The sequence below is a fragment of the Sardina pilchardus genome, chromosome 6 (genome assembly GCF_963854185.1).
Source record: "Sardina pilchardus chromosome 6, fSarPil1.1, whole genome shotgun sequence".
In the NCBI taxonomy this organism is placed as follows: Eukaryota; Metazoa; Chordata; class Actinopteri; order Clupeiformes; family Clupeidae; genus Sardina; species Sardina pilchardus.
This window is the reverse complement of record NC_084999.1, coordinates 7888200-7912686: the sequence shown is the minus strand read 5'-3', so window position 1 is coordinate 7912686 and position 24487 is coordinate 7888200. Positions and strand designations below refer to the sequence as shown.

The 24487-nt window shown below is 43.3% G+C and overlaps 2 protein-coding genes across 4 annotated transcripts in view; one reads left to right on the top strand and one right to left on the bottom strand.

Moving 5' to 3' along the window:
* Positions 1 to 279: 279 nt before the first annotated feature.
* Positions 280 to 24400, bottom strand: pik3r4 (phosphoinositide-3-kinase, regulatory subunit 4). 2 transcript variants are annotated; one of them, XM_062538265.1, is made up of 22 exons: positions 24293 to 24400; positions 20371 to 20757; positions 17068 to 17828; positions 16806 to 16939; positions 15821 to 16436; positions 15150 to 15284; positions 14721 to 14942; positions 12463 to 12636; positions 11917 to 12062; positions 11095 to 11298; positions 10688 to 10889; positions 10352 to 10375; positions 9090 to 9187; positions 7284 to 7500; positions 5826 to 5991; positions 5171 to 5335; positions 3608 to 3819; positions 2946 to 3077; positions 2117 to 2217; positions 1656 to 1744; positions 1121 to 1241; positions 280 to 996 (listed from the first exon to the last, which is right to left on the bottom strand). In XM_062538265.1, exons 3-22 carry the CDS (start codon positions 17783 to 17785, stop codon positions 826 to 828), a joined length of 4047 nt encoding a protein of 1348 aa, XP_062394249.1. In that variant the 5' UTR covers positions 17786 to 17828; positions 20371 to 20757; positions 24293 to 24400; the 3' UTR covers positions 280 to 825. The 2 variants fall into 2 exon arrangements, with proteins under 2 accessions (XP_062394249.1, XP_062394251.1); XM_062538267.1 differs by lacking the exons at positions 10352 to 10375; positions 20371 to 20757; positions 24293 to 24400 and adding an exon at positions 18348 to 18625.
* atp2c1 (ATPase secretory pathway Ca2+ transporting 1) overlaps positions 19176 to 24487 on the top strand; it is a 47424-nt gene continuing 42112 nt past the window's right edge. Inside the window, exon 1 of one of the 2 annotated variants that reach the window (XM_062538269.1) lies at positions 19176 to 19341. In XM_062538269.1, the coding sequence (XP_062394253.1) occupies positions 19318 to 19341 (24 nt within the window). In that variant the 5' untranslated portion in view covers positions 19176 to 19317. The other variant, XM_062538270.1, reaches the window with a different exon arrangement.

Here is a 24487-nt window from a genome sequence, read left to right as displayed (position 1 = left end):
TTTAAAAGACTGACAGAATTATTTCATTTACCTGTTGCAGAATGCCAAGAGGTTCCCCCATAAGGCTATACAGTAATTTCCCGCATTGTGTATAAGCCGCATTGTGTATAAGCCACAGGACACTGTTTTATGCTAGTTAAAAGAAACAAAACCATATTAACACCATATTAACTGCCGCCCTGTATTAACCTCATAGCTGAAGAAATTTTGCAAAATCAATGTATAAGCCGCAGCTAATAGTCGGGAAATTATGGTAATAAGCAAACTGACGCCACATGGTGCCATCACAGGTTGTTTATTTACCATTGACATGATGACCTATGTACTGTAGGTGCTTGGAAAATCATATTTACAGAATATTGAGGTTATGGTTTCAGATGGTGCTGTCTGAAGTGGCCAATTCAAGGGTTAGCATGAATCTAATTACTGCCACATTTACTATTGTTTCGTCACAAGCAGTTAACCAAAATAAGCAAACCTGCGCAAGAACACCCTCCAAAATAAAAAGGTCAGTTTTGCATATTCAGTGACATCAAACTCCATAGCCACACATTAACATTCACAATTTACACAGATCATTTTAAATATGTGCTGACATGTTTTTTGTTTCTCCATTTTGTGACACTAATAATTCATGATTGTTGTGAAATTGCTCACACCGCAGACAAAATTAGCACTTTTTTTTTTTTCTTAAAATGGATCCTAAGAGCTTACATTATATTAATTGACTTTACACACATAATGTACAGGTACAGTAGCCTCTACAGCACTAACTGAGGTGACCGAGCGAGCTGAGCTGGGAATGGGCATCTGTCATCGGAACTCTCATTTCCAAACTTTGACTATTCCGTCTCTGGATGAGGTGACGATGAAGCCCTGTGTGGTCTGGAAGGTGGCGATGTCAGTGATGATGTCATGATGACCCACGGGAAGCGATTCAGGGCCTCGGCGAGGGGCGTCCTCAGTCGACCCGCTTTTCTGCTTACTGTGGATTTCCTATAGCGCGTATGTGTACATGAGATAGAGAGAGAGAGAGAGAGAGAGAGAGAGAGGTCTATTTTTGTCTCCATTTCATGTCACCGACTGTTCTCAAATATTAAACAGGAAGGAAAAGTCTGACCTGAACCACTTCTGTGCCCTCGATGATCTTGCGGTTGTAGAACACCGAAGGGCAGTGAAGCGAGTCGTGAGCCCCTCCTGCAACGATGTAGGACCTCTCAGGGTAGGCCAAGTCCCAGAACCTGCCAATCACAACAAACCCCATCATGAGACAGAACTAATGACTCATACAAAGAAATGATCATTATGTAGAGGGGTCACTTGACAACAGGTGTAACTACACTTTCTGTTGAGTACATCTACAATAACAACATGATATTCTGCAGACATTCAATTGTATTACAACGCTAAAGATTAAGACGATGTGTACAGTTACAAAGCAAGGAAGGAATGAGACTGTACAAACAAGACTTTTTTTTACGTAGTACAGAACCTAATTGGAAGATGACACAGATCATTACCAATGGATATCCATAAAATCTCTCTGTTGAAAAGATGCCTGTCATGCTGAAAGCTTCTACACAAAACACTGAGCTCATAGTTTTGAGAACACTGTGGAGATGATATATACAGTAATGATGTGATTAGACCAGAACCTGATTCTCATGTCTGAGCCAGCAGTCAGCAGCAGGGGGTTTCCATCCGCAGGACTGCAGTAGATCCCATGCACACTGTGGGGAGACGGCTGCACAGGACAGAAAAAAAACAACAACGAAACAAAATGGAGGACGTGAGAGTGAGGAGACCGAGAGGGACACCAGAAAGATAGTCTGTGAGCCAGAGGGGTTGGTCGTTACCGAAAAGGTGGCAAAGGCTACCATATATTTTCTGAAAGCCTGGAATCTCAGCTTTTCAGTGATGTATGATGGCCATCATACAGTACATTGTATAAGAGTGCAGAGACTGTGTTATAAAGTGCTCTGAGTACAAGCACACAAGTCATTAGAGTGGTCATGTATTGTGTTCCGTGACATGGCCAATGATCGGCAGATAGGCGGATGGATTAAAGAGACACTTTCCCCAGGCTCAAGGGAAGGGGAGGAGGGACACACAGTACCTGCATCTCAGAGAGCGGGGGAGCTGAGCTGGCCCAGAGAGTGAACTTCCTGTCTCCGGTCTCCATGTCCCACATGGACACTTCGTTGTTTCCTTGGACGGCTAAGAAAAAAAAAAAAAAAAAGAGTCAACAGTGACTAGAAGCGATGGCTGACATGGCATCTTAACCGCATCCGAGTGAGTGACAATTGTGTAGTATTCAATGCTTTCTTTCCACAATGAATACTTTAAAATCATATTTCTTGTTGAAAATAGCAGAGTGACAAAAAGGAAATTCTTGGCCCCAGCCGTGGCGCGACTGGCTGGGGCACCTGTACCGCGCAACGGCGAACCGGGTTCGATTCCCGCCCCTTGGTCCTTTCCGGATCCCACCCCAACTCTCTCCCCTACTCACTTCCTGTCACTCTATACTATGCTGCCTGATTAAAGACATAAAAGCCCAGAAATATACTTTTTTAAAAAACATTTTTTTAAAAGGAAATTCTTAAACTTCTGTGCGCTACACAGCACTGCTTTGCTTTCCAGTTTAACGGTTACAGCATGTCCTATCATATCCAAGCGAGCGACTGTCAATGTTGTCTGTCTACACTGAATCAGTTAAATATGCCCTTCTATTGAGTCACAGGTTTCCATATTTCTCTTTTAAAGGAAATAGAAACGGGGCGTCCGACAAAAGTTCTCTCAAAACGTTGCGTACGCGTCGCTGCAGTCAGGACACTCCAATTGAAAACCATGAAAAAAATTAAACAGATTCTATTGCTAATGTTCCCTCACATCCCGTCCGGTTAGGACATAGTGCTGTGTTAGACACGAAAGGCAGATGTACATACCTGCTATGACAGAGGACTGGTAGAGAGGGTGCATGAGCAGCCGCCTGATTCGTGCTCTTGCCGGGTGGGAGTGGTTAGATATGGGCAGCTGGAACCTCATGTCCCAGCAAGCCATGGTGCCGTTACTGGTGCCTGGGAGTGGAAGAGGAAAGGGGAAAAAGAGGATTTTTCCATTTCAATTTAATTTTTTTTTTAAAACAATTAAACATTGTCAGATGGATGGGCCATGATGACAGTTACAGATTAAACTAAAATTAAGATGATTAACCACTAATTTCCAACAATAACCAACCATTCCTGAGGCATCGGCAAAACAACTCAAAGACATGGGATGCCTAAAGCTAAGGTTTTGTTTTGAACGTTGTAAGGACAGATTGCAGGAGTACTAATGGACGCAAGAAAGCCCCCCTGTAAACTAGACAAACACTCCGAGAGCGCAGACTTCCGCCAAGCGAAAACATAACCACCTCCTGGATCAAGACGGTGATACGGATCACTCTTAATAGTTTCTTCCTTGGGTCATTTCAGACCTTTCCTGAACATTTCACCAAAATCCATCCATAACTTTTTGGAGTTATCTTGCTAACAAACAGACAAACAAACGCAGATGAAAACATAACCTCCTTAGCGGGGGTAATGCAGCCCCAGGCCAGGACACTCACCCACACTCAGCCAGCACTGGTGCATGTCCACAGCAAAGGAGGTGATGAGGCCCAGGCGGAGGTCGTGGCGGAGCGTCCAGGCGTTGCTGTTGCTGCGCAGGTCCCAGCCCACCAGGGAGCCGTTCACGGTGGCGTACGCCAGCACCGACTGAGCCCCCGAGTTAAAGTGGTGCACGTCCACCACACAACCGTCATCCTTTTGGTCTAGGAACCTGGAGAAGTTAACAAACACAGCTTGATAACAGAGCAGGTCACAGGAGAGTGACTGGTACATTGGTCATGTACATAGTTTCGATTTTGCCTGTGGGTAGACTTTTTTTTATCATTTAATTTGTAGCCCATCACCTTTATTTATTTTATCCATTTTATCCAACATTACTAGTGATCTATCATTACTGGCTAACCATCAACTGGTAGGAAAGCCTCTAGCTATTTTATGTTGATACAATAGCAAGATAGTTTTACTCGAGGTCAACAGTGAGCTCAACACTGAAATACAAAATGTTAGTCTCAGACGTGCTGATCTGGGAGAGCTTCAGCTTAAGTGTGTTGATAATTGAGGGTGAACAGTCATAGTAATAATAACAACTTGTTGAGAGACTGTCTGAGGATTTTCAGGCTTTGTTTGGGTTAGCTGGACAATAGCTAAATTTGATACAACAGCCTAACTGGAGATATGACTAAACAGATGGTATGTTGCCTCTTGCCTGTGTTCCAATAATTTGCTGTGTTCCACTCTATCTATTAATGATGCTGTGGTGTCTTATTATGTATTTTAACTATTCTATTTGATGTACTTTACTTAACATTTTTAAACTACTGCTCTTCTATGCTTTCATGTACTCTTTGCTTGTGTTTACATAAAGCACATTGAATTACCACTGTGTATGAAATGTCCTATATAAATAAACTTGCCCCGTCTAAGTTAAAAGAAAGACAGATGTAATGTTTATGCCTGGCTAGTCTGAGAATGGATGACACGCACAACAGCTGGGCGCAGCTGGATTTGTCCACTTTCAGAAAGCGTTAACAACAAAAGAGCATGCCAAACAATCTGGTGTAAGACAAAATGTACACGCAACCCATTTACAGATGAACATTATAACATACTGTAGTGTCCAAATCATAATGGCAGGCTTCCCACTCAAAGTCAAATACAAATTCCACTACTTTTCCTTGACATTCCTTAACAAAAAAACGGAATGTCCATGACTTACTATACAGTATAATGAACGTTGCAATATACTGACCAATGGTTTCAGAGTAGCTGTGTGGCGTTCAAGAAGGGGAGATGAATATACAGTATGGGCTACTCAACACCAGTAAAGCTAATAGCCAGATATACACCAATTCTGCATGGAGATATGTGTTGTATTCATGTATTTTGGCAAGTACATTTTAAACAGCTACAACAAAATTCCTTGATATTCCGTGACTTTGCACCAAAAATGACTAAATTCCCTGACATTCCATGTCTGGAATAGCCTTTTCCAAAATTCCATGATATTCCAGAAATTCCATGGCGCCTGGGAATCCTGAAAGTGACTCATCAAACGCACCCACCTGGTCTGAAAAGGTTGCACCTTCGGTGATTTGGGGGGTTTATTGGCCTCGATGGCCAGCAGCTGAATAGATCCATTGTCTGAGGCTACGGCCAGGTAATGGGAGCCCTGGCAGAACGTCAGGGTCTTCACGTGTCCCCCGATCCGGGAGTAGGTCAGCACAGACCTGAAATCCAAATCATTTGCATAGTCTCAGTAACTCTCCTCATAAAGCAATGCTGTTCACTATGCAGGGTGTAGCATAGTACAGTGCAATTGATCAAATTCATCTAGCAGTCTCATATTTCATATCCTTTCTGTTACAGAGAAAGTCAGTTTGACTATTCCCTGAATTCTGAATACTTTAATCTCCCGACTACCAAGGTTTTACACATTTCTTTTTAAATTAGCAAAAAACTCTGTCCTGCTGTTTATACACAATGCAGCTACAATGTAACACACAGGAAATTACTGTATCTACTCTTAACGTTGACCGATGCTCATGGTCATGACTCATGTTTTTTCATATTAAACTACGTTATTTAATTTACTAAGATGAGTTGATACATATGTATCAACTTGTCTTAGCTAAGGGATTAACGTAGTTTAATATGAAAACGGTGGCGTGTTCCTTTAAGTCCAGCCCGATGTTTCTTGACGCGGTGGTTCTGCTGTACCTGGTCGTGGTGGTCTTTCCCTCCATCTTCTGGCTGTCCCAGATCTTGACAGTGCCATCGTTGGAGCAGGTGGCGAAGATGGAGTGCTCGTCGGAGACGCGGATGCGGTTCACCGCGGACTTGTGCTCATGTAGGTGAGCCACCAGCAAGCCTTTGGGGTGCCACCCTGTGACAAACGACAAACCAGATCGGCAACACATCATGACGAGCATTGTGTGCGTTAGAATAACTGGTAGGAGAAGATATGTGGCTCCTCAGTGGCGATGGTTGTCTAGAATGGAGTCGTTTGAATGAGTAAACGCACACCTTGTGAGGTGCTCACGGCGGTACAGGTTAACTATAAACAAAAGTGTCGTGGCACACTCGGAACTTAAAGAATTTTTTATTCCAACATTTCGGCTTACGCCTTCATCAGGGTCATTTGATGACCCTGATGAAGGCGTAAGCCGAAATGTTGGAATAAAAAATTCTTTAAGTTCCGAGTGTGCCACGACACTTTTGTTTATATGTCTAGAATGGAGCCCAGCCAGCCAGACTGTGTGTCCTTGACCAGATGATTAATGGTGATGTTTATCATGTGATGTAAAAAGTTTTCTCAAGGCGATACTCAAAGTGTGGGTGATGAGTTAATCACCCATTCTCATCCAGTTTATTAGTCGGGAAATGAGGGCAAGTAATAATAACAGGGCTTAAAGCAAGGAACAATTCTGTGCCCGAAAATGTCAGAAACCATCAAAGCCATTACATCATATATGATGATCTGTTTTGGCATCGTAAATGTCCTGTCCCACTCCTGAATTCGAGTGCAGTTCCTGTGATCTTTAATCCCAGTAGTAGTAGTAATGATTGTCTCGATGGATACTGTGTGCACTCGTCATCTGATTATTCTTATATCCGCTGTTTGGTCGTTCAAGTGACTAGATGATATACTGTAGGATAACATGAATGTTGTCCAGGTGAAGCACATACAGTAGTTGTAATGGACACATCTGCCTGTATTTCTGTTATTTGTGTGGCACATTTAACAATATAAAGGTTTAGCAATTAGCAATAGCAATCAGGGTTGAAAGTAGTGGTGTCAATAGACCCAGAACTCTATTGGGGCACAGTCCTGTCTAATGATGATGATGATAATAATAATAATAATAATAATTATACGGTAATAATAATAATAATAATAATAATAATAATCTGCTGCCAAAGAGGCTAGTTAAAAACCTGAACTTATTTACTGGGGCACAACATTTCAATAGTGGGGTACGTGCCCCAGTAAAAGGGGTCTAGTGACGCCCCTGGTTAAAGGGGTACTGAATGATAAATGTAAAACACGTAATGCTGTGAGGTGTGCACAGTGCGGAGTGAGCGGTGGGCTTACCTGGCGGCGGCGGGTACTAAATAATAAATGTTTAATGCTGTGAGGTGTGGAGAGGTGTGGTGCGGAGTGAGCGGTGGGCTTACCTGGCGGCGGCGGCCTGCTCTCCCACTCGGCGCTCTCCATCATCTGCTTGGCCATGCGCTCGGCCGAGCACTGCTCCCTCTTCTGCTGCACCAGCTGCTGCAGCTCCGCCTTGCACGTGGTCAGCCGCCGCTGGTACGTGGACGTGCCGCCCACCGACTGGGCCACCTGAACAGCAGGGGGCGCCGTGGACTTCCTGGGCTGGCTGCCCTCGGTCAGCTTTAACACAGATTACAAAAACAAGTTGGTGGAATCATTCAGTGCAATAGTGTACCGTAATTTCCAGACTATTAGCCGCGGCTCATACATTCATTTAGCTAAATTTCTTAAGCTATGAGGTTAATACAGGGGAGCAGTTAATATGGTGTTAATATGGTTTTGTTTCTTTTAACTTGCATAAAACACTGTCCTGTGGCTTATACACAATGCGGTTTATACAGTATACGGGAAGTTACTGTAATGGTAGTCAGCTGGTATAGCAGCTGTACAGAAGGTACAGTATGTAAACCACCCTGACGGAACTGTCGAAAGAGACAAGCTGGCAACAGGCGCTAACACCGATGGCTTCTAGCCTCTTAGCACCCAATCTGAGGAGTTGCAAGTTCATGCAGTGTTTGTGAGGTCATGCTAGCTTGGGTGGGCCCTGACCATCTGATATACCAAACAATTCCAAACAAACTTGCACATTGTCAAACTCTCTTTGCATGCAAGCGCAGAACAAGGTTATTTAGTGCAATAACCCAAGTGAAGAGGATAATTCAAGGCTCATTAAAAGGCACACATGGAATCCTTTGAGAAAAGAATGGACAAATGGCTTTATGATTGCTTATTACTGCTTGTTTCAAAGACCATGGCAACAGTTGCACTTAAGACATTTAAATCACCACATTGATATACCAGAAGAAGTATTGATGAGGTCATATGGCTCAACATCAAACAAGTTAGAAGCAAGTTCTTCTTCCAGTATCCTTGTTTTTTAAATAAACATTCAACACAAATTTATTTGTACATCATCAAAATATGCTAACCATTGTTGAACGAATAAATATTGTGGCAACTGCTAAACAACAACTGCACCAAGCAGAACCAAGCAGAAGGGGAGCAGAGAACCAAAGGGGAACCATATGGAGACTGAATGGAGGTGAAGAAAAGGAGAAGAGAAGAGAAGAGAAGAGAAGAGAAGAGAAGAGAAGAGAAGAGAAGAGAAGAGAAGAGAAGAGAAGAGAAGAGAAGAGAAGAGAAGAGAAGAGAAGAGAAGAGAATATTACTAGCATGCATCAGGTGATTATGATGGGCTATCACTCGGGGAGAAGAAGTAGAATGGCAACTATATCAACCACGGTAGGACAACAGTTGAGCCTGGAAACAGGCTTTGCAACAATGGAATCAACTGTAAACAAGTTAACTGTCTGTGCTATCGCTGTTTAGGACCAAAGAAGTTGAAGAAGAAGTCGTACAACAAACTGAACAAGTCGGCTTCTTTTCAAACAGAACTGCTTGTTTCCTTTGCGTGCTATAAAGGCATGATTATTGCCTGGAGTGTGTCAACCGGTAAGCGGGACAACGGCTTTTTGAGGTGTCCTGTTAGACGGAATTAATGCACACAGGCTGAGGAACCTCCCTGGCGTGTATTGTAGTTCCTTGGTGTATAACAGAACACCCAAGGCGGCCGACCGCTATCTCTTACATAAATCAACCAGGGCTAAGAAGCGACGCTATTGTACAACCAACAGCACCTAAGCACTAGGTCCTGGTGAGGCCACGGGTCCAGCTGCCTGACGTTCAGCTGGAACAAAACCCAAACATACCGTGGGTGGCGCAGGAGCTGAGGTCGGAGGTTCCAAGGATCCAAACATGCTCTTCCACTCCTCGTTCACGTTGGAGTCCTGCTTTGTGTGTTTCCGGGCTTGTGGAAAAATACAAGGACAGTACTGTTAGCAGTCATTTTGTTTTGTTGACTGGGGTCTTTTTGTTTTGCTAAGACATCATTCTATATTTATCTCCCACATATCTTATCTACTATAGAATTAAAATAACAATTTCATGACTTTTGAATGCATCTGAGACACCTGGTAACACATTACACGATCTATACTCAAAACAGCACAAAGTGTGTAAAGGACAGTGAAAGCTGATCTATACCACAGAACCCATTCCTTTATTATTCAATCTCATGCCACAATACTATATCTGAACTTTCGGTAAGTATTCTTTGAGTTGTTACTTTTTTGTGGTTTTAAACGTCTGCTTTGTTCTGTGGCACTCACTACCAAAGCAGTACAGGGTCATGAGACATAAAAATGCACCTCAAAATGTCACTATTTTTTTACATTTAACGTCACAAACTGCCCATATCTTTATTTTAACTTATTCAACTTAACTTGAAGTTATTTTAATTAGTGCACTTTATGCCACATTGGGGTTGGGAGCCAAACTACAGGGAAATGCATCTAGTTCTACAGAGACTATTAAGTGGGTATCGCAATTTCCCAACTATTAGCCGGCTTATGCATTGATTTTGCTAAATTGCTTTGAGCTTTATGCACAGGGGGCAGTTAATATGGTATTGATATGGTTTTATTTTTTTTTTTAACTAGCATAAAGCGCTATCCTGCGGCTAATACACAATGCGGCTAATACACAGGAAATGACTGTAAGCAATTTCATTAGTCCAGTCACCAGCAGCAGTCCAACATTCCAGCAGGACACTTCCATGCGACTGTAACATACCAACTGCAACAAAAGGGTGCCGTTAGCAGCCATTTACACTGCAGGAAACGACCTGAACACATCTCCTATTGCTACTCCTAGAGATACATCATCTGTGTTCACGCTCAGCATATCATTTAGTATCTAGTAATAAAACTCATGCAGTTAACAGGATGCAGCTTCCACTATCCGAGGGCTAGTCAAATATTGTTAAAGGGCACAAACTGAATCGTTTGAGATGTTAGAATAGAAATGTGGTTTGATGATCTAAAATTGGTTCATATTGCTTACTTTATCCGAAAACCAGTAACAACAAATGAACACCATGCTATTAAGGAACTAAATCACTACATTGATATACCAGAGGAAGGGTTGATGAGATCCGCTGTAAATTAGAAAATGAAATGGCTCAACTCAACAAACAAATACATACAATATCCTTCAACAGCACCACCTGCACTCTCTAACAATTATTCTACTTCTTCAATAAGTACAACGTAAACACAGAGGTCAACTTTAGATAAAAACAGAGATATGTTTTCTTAGTGTCATTTTCCAAATGAACCTTAGCAAGTTCTTTTAAAACAGTACCATTGTGTTTCAAATCAATTCAAATGTATGTTTATTTTACTAAACTATGTTAACCATGTCGTAGGGGCACAATCGATGTGGAATAAGTCATTGGCACCACACACACCTCTCTTGTCTTCTGACTCCAGTTTGGGTTTCACAAGGTCCACCTGGCGGCCCGTGATGCCCAGGGTCCCCAGGTCAATAATGCCGCTCTGGGTGCTGTCACTCAAGTGACTCTGGTCCACAATATTGGCCTTGGCTTTGTTCGACTTTAGCATGAAGTCTTTAAGAGCAAGGAGCTTGTCCTCTTCAGCCTCAGTCATTCCCTACAAAAACAAAAACAAAAACAGAACTTGTGATGGTAAGCCAGCCCATAAACAGTAGGCTACGTCTTCTTGAGTAGAAATCTGTGGTCTCTTACGTAAGCTTTTGCTTACTTCAAAGCCCAAAACATTTCTCCAAACAAACAACACCCTCCATCACTGTATTAAAGAAAGAGAGAGAGAGAAAAAAAAAAAACACTGATCAAACCTGTGACAGGAGCTTTTTCAGCAGCTGAGCGATAGCTGGGTCCTCAGGGATGGGGCACTCGGGGATCATGCCGTTGCGCTTCTTCTGCCGCAGCAGCAGGTGGCGGAAGAGGCTGCCGATGTCTTTGGAGCGCAGCGCGTAGTCGAAGATGGAGCGACTCACTGGCTCCTTCAGCACGCTCAGGAGCACGATCTCCTTGTCGATCTGACACGGCACCATGTGGACCGCACCAGAGAATAAACAACATATTACTCTTCTGCACTGTGAGTCATGAGCACTGTGTTTATCAGCAGTGTTTATGTTTATGCTTGCTTAGGAGACGCTACTTAGGAGACCAGAGCCACTTTTATCCAGGGACCCTGACTACCCATAATATGTCCATCAAAGGTGAAGTCTATTGTAAATTCCCTGACTTTCTCTGATAAAAGCCTGAATTTCCATGACTTACTATAGAATATATACTTTTTTGATCCCGTGAGGGAAATACTATATAATGAAAGGTACAATACTGACCAATGATTTCAGAGCAGCCGTGTAATGTTGAAGAATTTACTTTTTTAGGGCGGGATGGATAAATGGCCATTGAATAAACAAAGCTGGGCTGCTCAAGCCAGCAGTTAAGGTAATAACCAGATAATAAACACCAATTCTGGAGATATTTGTGGAAATATATTTCTATTCATGTATTTTGGCATGTAAATCGTAGAGTGCTCCAACAAAATTCCCAATTTTTCCAGAAATTCCATGACCCGCGAGAACCCTGCTAACTGTTTGTACAATATGGCAGCCCCATCTGATCTCAAAACGAGGTGGAAGTGCTACCTGTATGATGGGCTGGGTAATGAAAGGTGTGAGATGGGGCATCAGTTTGCAGTAGACATCGGCTATGTTCAGGTGCTGAGCCACCACTGTGATGAAGCCCACAGCCCCATAACGGATCCATAGGTTGGGATGACACAGGAAAGGTGCTGGCAGAGGAAAGCAGAGGTCAAGCTCAGAACATGGAATGTTACACTAACATATAGATAAAAATCAATGCATATCATCGGTACAGTATGTGTCCTTGAATGTACATTGATGTCTTTGGATTAATTTAATGCATATCTTACTGAGCTGTGTGATTTTATCGTTTCTGTGTGTGTGTGTGTGTGTGTGTGTGAATGAGTGTTTAAAGTTGTATGTTTTTGAGTTTAGAAACTCCCATGAATGCTGCGCTACACAGTGTAGTCATAAAGCAATCTACTGCTCTATTTGCAATTTGCAACAACGGTCCAAAGTCAACCTTGGAGCATTCACTGACTAGGGAACAACATACACTTCTGAAAAGGGCAAAAGCAATCCTTGTGCTCGTCTCTTTGTTTTCCTCACCGATGTCGCAGACAAACTCGTAGATGTGCGGCTTCTGCAGCAGGCCCAGCTGGCACATGCAGGTGAGGGCGTTGAGGGCCTTGTAGATGACAAACTCCTCGGCGTCGCTCAGGCCCTGCTGCAGGAGAGGCTTCAGGATGGACGAACTCTGCCAGCCCACGTAGGCTGCAACACCTGGGGGGGAGGGAGGGGGGAGAGCGGGGACAAGAGGCATTACACAGCAGAAAACAAGAAAAATGCTTGAAGTAATCAAAAACATTCATATCCATTGCATAAACTCAATATATGATGATCTATTTTCAAATCTTAAACGGCCACAGGCATGCCTGAATTGAGGTTGAGGCACGGGGTCTGATGATGTTAAGTGCTGGGCACTGAGAGTCAGAGAGAGAGGCAGGGAACATTGGATTGGGTTAGTCAGCTCCTCTGAATCTATCCTCTGATGTTTTTAGAGGAACACGGAAACTAAATGGTAAATTAGCTTATTTGTTAGCTACCCTACAGTTAGATGAGTGGATACATTCCCTTTCCTTCTCTGTGCCTGCATTAACCCAGTCTGACAACTCCTTGTTGGCCCAGTTTAGCACTACCGTAATTTCTTACAATAACTATTAGTCACGGCTTATACATTTGATTTTGCAAAATTTCTTCAGATATGAGGTTAAATATACAGGGGCAGTTCATATGGTATTCATATGGATTTGTTTCTTTTAACTTGCATAAAACACTATCCTGCGGCTTATACACAATGCGGCTAAAGCATAGGAAATTACTGTTCAACCAGTTAGACTATTGCTCCAAAAAAGTGACTAAACAGACTTCCTAACAACTCAAATGTTCTCATTGGTCTATTTACCACTCAGACATAACCATGTAAAATGAGAAACAGCAGCTTTCCTGCTTGCACTGCAGTATGTACCCTCTTATCGAACTCTGGGTGAACTAAGCTGAAGTTGCCGTGTTCCTTTAAGGAACTCTGACTGAAAGGAGGGGGGGGGGGGGGCAATCCTATGAGACTTTTCCCTCGCAGAACAATGAGGGCAAAAGTCAGGGGACCACAGTTAACAAAAGGGGGAGTGCAAAGAGAAAAAAAGGCAAAGGAACAGGAAGGATGTGTAAGGCTAGACCTTTAACACAAGAAACAGGGAGGGATCCATGGTGAGATATACCATGCTCCTGTAAACGCTGGTCCCTCTCAAAATAGAGTCCCTCCACAGGGGATAAGAGAAAGCAGAGCAGGACAACGGGGAGGAGAGATGGAGAGAATACAGAAGAGAACGAAAGGGAAAGGGAGGGAGAGAGAGAGAGAGAGAGAGAGAGATATGAACTGAGCAAAAGTACAAAAAAGGAAAACAGGGTGAGAGAGAGCCATACTTATCGAGAGAGGGGAGAGGTTGGGAGGGTTAACGAGAAGAAAAAGGACAAGAAAGGGTAATAAGAGGGCTGATACTCCAACAGGGAAGACAAAAAAAGAACATAATATCTATAGGTAGTACTGTATTGGTCATTGCTACATTTAAAATCAATGGACATGCCATATCTTATATTAAGTATTCATTCTATTGTTTCTCTCGTTGCATTGCAAGTCTTCAATACACAGGGTGGATGATACATGGTAGCAACTCACTGCAAAAGTCATTGATATTCATTGATTTCTTAAGCAAGAAAGGCCTGTCTAAGCCTGTCCCTAGGAGTCACTCTAAAGCCAGAGTGTGTGGGTGGATGCGTTTATGTAATATTCAGCACAATCTGTGCACATCTAGTTAGTTTCTCATAAAAGCTGGATCTGGATGAAAAAAGACAATAGCAACTGACTGGACTGAGTGCCATACCATAATTAAAGTTGTAATGTAAATGAGTCTCTCTTTTTTTTGTTTGTTTGATAGCAACTACATATGGGCCCTATGCAACAGTTTACTTGAAGTCGGCAAACCAGTTACTGTTTGTTGACATCACAGTCAACAAGCACCTGTAAACGTGTCACTGGACTAGGCTAGTTTTTTTAGGAAAAAGATAAAAGCGATTTTAGCTTCCAGAACAACTTGAAGCCGAGCGACACACGGCAGTGCTCCTAAGAGCCGCCCATGGACATTAAGACTTGCGTACACTGTATTTTTTACGTTTTGGTACAACTAAAGCACTCATCTTCAGGTGCTTGTTGACAGCCATGTCAACAAACAGGAAACTGGTTTGCCGGCTAGTAAGTAAGTACAGTACATAGTTCTGTCATCCTCAGAACAACAGTTGGGAGCGCTCACCAACGATGCTGTCAAAGAAGGCTCCTCGCAGGTGCCAATCATTCTTGTCATTGAGGAAGGTGATCATGTGAGAGAGCAGCACATCGTTGGCCTTCTGCCGGCCGAAGAACACGCAGAGGCGTGTGATGCCATTCTCCATCAGCGTCTGCTTGACGATGTTTTCGGGGTCACTCAACAGGGTGACCACCTTCTGTTGCACCATCTCATGAAGGGCCTGGAGCTCTGGGGGATTGGGAGGGCGATGGAGATGAGACACGCAGGCAACATGTGTGAGAATCACAGCAGGAAGTGCATTGGTACATCAGGCGGTAAATCAGCTGACTATGGCTCGTTAAACAATCAGCAAGCCCATTAAGTAATAGTCCACGGAGGCAAGTTTTGGTGTAATTTCATTACTTTGTGAGCAGAGAGCTAAGGCGCGTAAATTACCTGAGTCGTAGTTTTCATTTGGGTGCAGGGTCTCCTCTACGTCCTCCCCGTTCAGGTCATGCTCTGCGTTTAAATTATTCTCTTGCACCAGCTCCAGGAAGCGCAGTGCGGTCTCAGCCAAATGTGCAATGTTCTCTGGAAGAGGAGGAAACATAAGCAAACGCGTATGACTCATTCGCTTTATATCTAATACATTTTTAAAAGGAACCCGAAAAACAAGAGCTCCACATTAACGCCGGAGTCATTTTGTCACTTGAGTTGTCTTGTAAACTCTGCACACATATCTCAAAACCATTTCAGTCTACAGTAGATTTATATGTTATATACTGTAAGTTCAATGCAGTCAAGGTGCAATTTATTCCACTGCCTTTGTCCATCATGTAGTGTAAGAGAACAAGAGGTCCGCACACCAGAAAATGCTCCTCCGTTTTTTTAATGGCAAATCACGACATGCCTTGGCCCTTCATCAGTCATCACATCAGACACCGGGCTAGGGTCTGAAACGTTACGCGTAGTGATTTGCCATCAAAAAAACTGAGGAGCATTTTCTGGTGTGCGGACTTGTTCTCTTAACATTTGCTTGTCTGTCCAGCACCCAGTTTTTTTAATCGCTTTTTGGATGTGCATGCGGTGCTCTTTTTGCATCATGTTGTGTAACAACTTCTACGCACCTGCATATGCGAGCCTGACAATAGTGGCTTCGTCCTGGGCCAGGTGTGCGATGCCAGGCAGGATGTACTCTGGGTAGATGTTGACGTCGTTGCGCGGCACCTCCTTGACCAGCGCCAGCACCTTGGCCAGCGTGCGCACGGCCTCGGCCCTCACGCGGGGCACCGGGTCGTTGCAGAAGTGCAGCAGGTAGGGCGTGATGCGGTCCAGCAGGATCTCCGAGCTCAGCCGCACGGCCAGGTGCAGGATCAGCTCCAGCGCCGCCAGCTTGGAGTCGCACGAGCGCAGCGTCTGCAGGCAGGACGTGATGACCGACACCAGGATGACCAGGCCGTGCTCTTTGGTGTTGCCCAGCTCCAGGGAGGCCTTTTCCTGCCGGTCGGCCTTCTCCGAGCCGCTGCCGCTGCTTCCGCAGAGGTTGTGCAGGATGTTCTCCAGGTCCTTGCGGATCACGAGCACGCGCTCGTCCGCGGACTGGAAGGTCTCCTTGGCAAACTGGGCCATGTACGGCTGCAGGAAGGTGTAAAAGATATCCGGGAAGGCTTTGCCTCGCTGCTGCTTCAAGTACTCTTCGGCTGTGAGACGTTTCTCTGGCTCGCGTTGGACCATCTGTGCCACCTGTGATCATATAATCATGATAAAGTAGTAGAAGATGGTATTTTACAAGTCATAAAATCACAATCAGCAGTAAAAGTCCTCCATCAAGACTTTTTTTAAACAAAGAACTGCACAGACTTACCTCATATAACAGTGCTGTCAGCATTGTTTAGACACATTTACTACCCACTAGACACAGTCAAAAACACTCACCCCAACCATACACAAAATAGCTGCATGTCTTTTCATTGGATTGTACAAAACTTACAGTAGCTCCATTAAAGTTATCCTTTAACATAACCAATACTGCAGACACCGCTCTGATAGCCTTTCAGAACATACAGTATTTAAAAATGAATGTAATGTAAAACTGTACATATGGAACATTACCAGTTCTCTTATGTAGTGATCCTCAATTTTCATAAGAACTTGTTCTGTCTGGAAAAGTCCTTTGCGGTAGGCTAACAACTGAGAGAGGTCAAACAGAGGTATACCCTCGGTGAACAGCTCTGCTATCACACAACCTGAAAAAAAAAAACAAAGATGACTCAGAATGCTAATCCAATTCCATGTTAGATAAATATAACTTGAACGAGACATTCAACAAAACAATTCAATAGAGCTTGAGTTAGTTCTACTGTGATTATCACACCTGCTGAGAATATATCCATGGGCTGCTTGAGCTCCCCTCTTGTCCTCTGACTGTTACTGGTGAGGTCTACTAGTGGAGTGGTTTGATCACTCTCTGTGGCAAACATGCTTCCATCAACAAATCTCTCTGGTGCAATGTAACATGTCCTTCTCCTGGACGTATCAAAAAAGTAGTTGAAGTCAGCTGGGTTATCCTCTGGCAGGTATGTGGGCTTGAAGCTCGCAAAGTCAGTCAGCAGCACCCAGTTCCAGCTGGTCACCATGACGTTCTCAGTTTTAATGTCGCCATGACGGACGCCAGACTTGTGGGCCTGGTCCACGGCATTGAGGATCTGGAAGGCAATCCACCTCTTCTCAACGTTGTTCAGAAATGGTCGTGTGCTGATGCGGTCATAGAGATTATCACGGACATACTGGCGGAAAAGGATGGCTGCTTTCTCTGTCAGCGTAGCTTTCTGGAAGGGTAGACAGTTCTGACAAGAGGCCAGTCTGATTTTAAGCTCTTCTAACTCTTGCTTGTAGCTGGTAAGTGGCAAGGAAGGGTCCTGTATGGCAAAGACCTTAACCACCACCAGGCCTTCTCTGTGTTTTGCTCTAGCAACTTTGAAAAATCTAGTGCTGCCCAAACTCTTGTCATATTCAAAGTCGTGGATGTCTGAGAAATAGCTGTCAACAGACAAGATCTGAGAGGGTGCAATCCCAGCGAGCTGGTTCCCCATCGTGCATTAGAAGAGTCCCGACCCAGCCTGGTCAGTTACAGTCCTATAGAGACATTAAAGAACAGACAATACATCAGTTTCGAATCAAATAATTCTACTGATTAGGGCATCCTATTAGTTCTGACTCTCATATAAAGACTACATACTTCACGTCGGTTTATAATGGCTGGATGAACTACTTGGAATGATGTATTTCACAACACTAAGGTTAACATGTTTGCCTGGCAACGACACAATAACATGTTTGACAAAAGAGAAACCCACGATTAAGTAAAGAACAGAGGGTCTCGAAAAGATTCGGACGGTAAGTAACCATGACATGACATTAGAAATGTCACAAAACAGACTAGATATCTCACAGAACACAGACAAAGCAAATAAGTGACAGGCATATTAGCAAACGCAAGACTCCATGTTCATTGAAGCCCAGACGAGAACAATGACTGACTCACAAACTGTAGGCTACTCGTAACACAAGCTGACCACATAACAACATGGTCGAGTTTCCATAATCCAAAAAACTATTTCAGCGCATTGTAATAACATGCAAGTCGTTGTTTACCTGCGTTTCGTTGCAGTGCACTAGGCACCACTGTCTCCAGCGGTCCAGCAAAATAACTGTCAATGTGTTATGCTAGCTAGTTAGCGTGAAGCTATGCTGTGCTAGTCCCGACGGCGAGCTTTTATGAGCTGCTGTTAGCGTTTGTCATGTTAACATTTTGACTGGAAGATCATAATTATGCAAAATCTAACAAAATAAACGAAAGTGGAAATCGCATGTAAAATGAAACAACTTCGATTCTCCACAGTCCTTTCTGATGCGTAATTGCTACAGCTAAAATGAAAATCACTTCCTGTTTACTTCCGTGTGCAAAATCCAGCTTTCCGGTTTATTGTCAGGGTCATTTTCAGTGAATAATTTACCAATATTCTAGAAAATGTAGCCGAAAACAACACTGTAACTATTCATTAATAAAGTGTGGAAAAGTGGCATGCAAGTGCAATGCATTACAATGTATAGTTGGGTGACAGTATGATTAGGAGTCTAACGAAGACATACATACATACGTCCATAACTTTTTGCTTTGACACCCACTTTTAGGGGTCCAATAAATGGAAATGATAGTTCACAGGACGTTGTAGCCTACCATATACCTAAAAGAACCTGCCTGAATCTCGCTGTTTTCGGCGTGATTCCGTTTCGCTCCACCAGGTGGCAACGCATTGCTGCAAGTGCGACAACATTTGATAGGGTGACATAGCAAGCAAGGCAGGTTTGGGTACATTTTTACACTGTTTGAAGCTGGGTGTAGTTTATGTAACAAGTGTAATAGTCTGTAGCGACATTGAGGGATATCCGAGTAAGTCCACTCAAACCTGACACTCAACTAGCGAGTGAAAAACATCCAATATTTCACGTGTTTTTCCAATATTTTTCATATTTTGATTCGAGACATTGTCCCGCCCATTTACGCCTCAAACGTGTTGACCTCATTCCGTGCCGTCAGTGGCTACGGTGGTTTTCACGGAAGATGCTGAAGAAAAGGGATCCGCTGGTAAGTTTAGAAAATTCCGAACTTCCAGATATGAATGCTTTTGCACAGGTTTTCTAGAGCTTTCTCGTAGCCTCGATCGCGTTGTTGTATCGGGGTAGGTTGTTTTACGTCAGTGTTTATGAAATGAGTTGAATGGATCATGTATTTGTCACCAGTGGAGATATTTCAACTGTATTCTTTTTAAAAGGGCATAGTGTGTTGTTCTTCAGTGGTGCTGGACTGTCATTGATTTTTGTGTTGCCTGTTATTTAATTACCGAGCTCGCTGTGACCCAGACCACCCACACATGGCAGTTGTAACGTAAATGGTAATCACATGAAACGAATCCGTGTTTTCAAATGATCGTACTTACCGCCGACATGGGCGCCCTGTTCTAATGTTTAAAATTGATAGCTAGCTTACTAGCTAGATATTAGCTATCGTTAGCTAACTTACATGAGTCACTTTACAGCAGCCGGAGGTCTGATCGTTAGCTGGCTAGATCACCGTGTATTGTTACTAAACAAGTGGTAACTTCCAGCACGGTTAGTCAACATTACTACGTTAGCCAGCGCTACTCCATAATACACTCCTGCTAACACTGAACAAATTGGATTAATGTATCTGGTGTGGTTCTAGACACACTCTCCACCACGTCCTTCGATGGGTAACTGGGTTAAGTTACTGGACAATGCTAGCTTGAGTAAGCTTAACATTACTTCCAAGTATTGCTCACCTGAACAATTAAACCTTCCCCGAGGCTTTCACATACAAATCAGCTCAAAGTGAAAGCATGTAACTAATGTTATAGCTTAAAGTTGACCGACACACTTGTGAGAAATGCACAGGACAATTTCTTATTGATTTTTTTACTGCCATGAAAATGGCTCCTAAAATCCCTTAAATCCCTTAGCTAAAGATACAGATGGACATTAGTAGGAAGTTTCATGCATTCTGTATTATATTTCACCCCTAGAAGAAACGGGCGATAGACGTTGACATCTTGAATTTCTGTAATTGACAACAATAATATCTTCTCAAAATACATACACTTTCTGAGCAAGAGCAGGGCAACTTTGTTCGAGGTCCGTTGAGTTACAGTGAGATGCATTTCTTCAGCCTCAGTCTGTGACATCTTCTATTGCAGATTATGACTCCTGTCATTGCAGTGAAGTTTCTGGCCTCATTAGTGACTGTGGATTATCATGCTGTAGATGTGCATGATAATCCAGCTCCTCAATAGGCAATCACATGGTTGCCACCAGGTTGCCACAATTGTCTATTTACTCAATAGGAAGTCAGGCCTACAAACTATGTCACATTACTTGAGCTACATGAGCTCTGTATGTTGTCCTTTGTGGGAGGGGTTTCATGGGGTTTGCTTGTCACTTGTCCTCTCACAGGCCATGCACATCATGTTGCAGAGTTGGACTCATCCTATTGAGTTAAACGTAGGGCTTATTACACACAGCATAGCAATCGGTTTTAAAATTTGATTATATTCTCTGATGTAAGTCCTCCCCCGATTGGGAGAGATGGTAATGGGCTGCCTATAACAAGGCTATGCACTTTTTACGCCGGAGATTTCTGTCTCCGAGTTGCTCACACACTGTAGAGAGTCCGGACAACATAAAGCGCAAGATGGTAAGGTGTAAGCCCGGCTCTTCAACCTTATCATTCTGGCTGATCTGCTTCGTAGTAGTAGCCTATTTTAAATGTGCAACTAATTGTTTGTTTCAGTTGAATGATCACAAGTTCTAATGCGGTGAGTAGGCTACTGTCTGCATAAAGTTTGTGTATAACCACGTTAGTTACTGTTTTGGGTCTTTTGAGTATAGGAGCGTTTATTGGCGGCTGTTAAAAAAAAATGGCTGTTGATTCATGAGGGAGTGTTTGTAGACTGGCGGTAAATGTGTATGCTCCTAACAAGAGAAGTAGGCTGGTAGCTAAGAGGTGCAGAGAATAGGAGGACTGTTTTTGCTACTGGCCAGGTTTTCTTTGCAAGAGGGTGCGATGTGTGGCTAACAGACGCTGCAAGCCTGGCTGACATCTCTGATTACTGCCTCCACTTGCTCTCTCTCTCTCTCTCTCTCTCTCTCTCTCTCTCTCTCTCTCTCTCTCTCTTCTTGTTCTACTCTTCTCTCATCCCAGGAGGGAATCTCTATCTCGATCCATCCCTTTTTCACCATTTCCATTTATCTGTCCATCTCTCTGCTTGTTCTTTTTCATCTTCATTTTACCATCCATCACTTTTTGCCTCCTCTCTCATTTCCCTCCTTTGTCATATTGTCTGTGTTCTTTGTAGGCTATCTCTCACGCACACACATATGCACACACACACTCACACATATTGCACACAAACTTCCTCTTTCCTTCTCTCTATCGTTCACACATCACATAGCTCTCCCTCCCTCTCCCTCTCTCTCTCATCTGTCTCGATCCACCTTTTTTCTCTGTCTAGTGTGCTTGTGGACTGACATCTCACTGCTATCTGTCAGAAATGTGTTTCTCTGCCCTGCACTGAGTTGAAATTCCAGAGATTTTCTATAAACCAGATTCAACCCCATCCACCGAAGCTGCAGTTTCCACCTATTTGGAGTCCATTTAAAGTGCCCTTTACCTCACCTAAGGATCTTAATGGCATTTTCCACAAAATAAATGGCCACAATGGCTTCAGAGACGTGCCTAGAATAGCTGTGCACAGCACACTGTTTATTTCTCAAGCCGAGAAGAGATGATGGAAGATAGGACCCTGACTTTGTTGAAGCAATATTGAATGTTTCAGACTTTGCTTAATGTTCCAAAGTGAAAACAAAAAAATCAAGCAATGAGAATGGAAAATGAAGTCTATTTTATTCACCTACAGTAGGTAACTACTTTTTTTATTTGTAAATGTGCCATCCCTGAGCATTAAATATGCGAAGATTATTTTGCAATTCCTTGAATGCCATTTTTAGTAACCTTTCGGATATAAAGTCCTCATTGATATCATCAGGGACTGGGTCCAAGGTAGGATTTTTCCTCTGGCCAGTGCATCTGATTTGTACTGCCCCCCCTGTAATTCTGCTGGCCCTGAACAGTCACTGTTTACATCATTAACTTGTACTGAACCCCCTCTTTCTGTTAGTAGCCTGCGCTTCAACCAGTTTGCATCACAGGTGAACTGAAATGACTTGTGGTGGTGAAAACTTGACATACTGTAGGCCCAAATAGGTCAGTAACTGGCCTGCCGACTTAACAGACATGCTCTTTTGGTTGCCTCGGGCCATTGGGCAGATTCTTATGTTGAAACCATACGGATTATTATGCTTATGGATAATTCTGCTCACATTGGCTATTTTACAAACTATCGTATTTATTCTTCTAGGAATTATTGTCACCCAAGGTCTTCTCTGCATTGTATCATGAATCCTGTTTTTCTAAGTCGCTTCGGATAAATAAAAAAAAAAGTCTGCTAAATTAATATGTAAATGTGTTCATCTTTGACCTTTTTTCCTCCCCCAAATGTGAGCACGAAAAGTGAATTTCCTAAAGCCTTTTTCAGTCTTGGTCTTTTGGCTTCTTCTCGATGGCCCCTGCCTCAGTGGTTCTCTGATCCTTCAGTTGTCGGTTGCTCACCCAGAGTAATGAGGTATCCTCACCATAGCATGTGGAACAGCATACTGGCTGACAAATCGTGTGAATCTGAGTGTTAATTGAAGTTATGCCTCTGCTTTCTCAGCTGTTGACGGCCTCCAACTCTTCTCATTTTTAATCTGGAACACGTCCCGTACCCCCCTACACCCCTCTCTTTTTTCCCCCGTCTTTACGTGTATCTTTGTAGGCGCCGCGGCACTCAAAGTGAGAAGCATTGCCGATGCAGTCCTCTAAAATTAGCTTTTTCTTTCATATTTACTTACACACCGAGATTGAATAGTGGAATATTTCTCGATGGACAGGTCCATCAATCAACTGCAGAAACGTGGCGTGTGTCTGGTTATTGTTATGGTCGTATTGTGATTGCTAGCTTTACCACACCTTGGGATTGTCTCCTCCAACCTGTTCGCCTTTGTGAAGAGATATTCTCCCTTTGACTGTCACTTGAGCAAGACGGTATGCAATGCAAAACAGTCAAAGCCCACACCACCCAGTGCACCAGTTTGAGTCATACATCGAGTGATGTTATCTGTGAAACTCTAATTCTAAACATTTGCGACATTGAGTGACACAAGTGTGAGCAGCAGACCTTAGACCTAATTACAGTTTACATACTCTGAGTGTAAAAATGCAAGACAAATAGTCTAACAATGGGCATTAGCCACATGTTGTATTGAGTTTATTGGAAAAGTGCAGAAGTGAATGGGGTTCTTCTTACCCTCTTCTTGGAGAGTCATTGATTTGCAATGTTTTGACTACAACTCTGTGTGTAATGCTCATCTTGCTCTAGTGCTCGGTGCCTCAGAAGATGGATGCAGCTGGATAGGATATTTTAAGATAAGGCCGCAGCTACTGTAGCCTACATTGCATAGGTGAGGTCTCCAAAGCACAGGTGCAGCAGCATTGGGAGTGTACCAGCTTTAGCAGTGCTGAGCAGAGACTCACAGGAGAGCAGAGCCCCCAGGATTACGGCACCTCAGCTGTAGTGCACTTTATGGGGGCACCGATGGTGAAACTCTGTGCCGATGCCGATGTTGAAAAAGTAATATTTTGGCTGATAATCAATGCCGGTTCTGGGATTTTTCTATTAGTTTGTTCACTTCATTTTCGTTGTTAATATTGCACAGCACTTTAATGGCAGGGAAACTGGGTCTGCGCATATCAGTTTGTTTAACAGCAGTTAACATTTTGTTTAATAGCCATTAACATTTAATTAGTGCAGAATTGAAGCAACATGCCAGACGAGCATCAGCCTGTCAACAAGATGGGTATCGGCCGATGCCGATATTTCGGTGCAACCCTACCAGTGTGCTGCTTAGCCTCTATGATCACTTACCTCAGTCACCTCAGTACTGCCCCAACTGTTATCTGATAGTTGACTTGTCTATTTTGAATCCCTTGTGTGTTGGTCTGGCTCCTCCTGTCAGTCAGTCTATCTGTGTGTGTGCTATGTGTAAGTGAGAGAACGTTCTCAACAATACCCTATTTTCCATCATGTTAACCTCTAAAGCTGATCGAGGCGTGCTGCTGT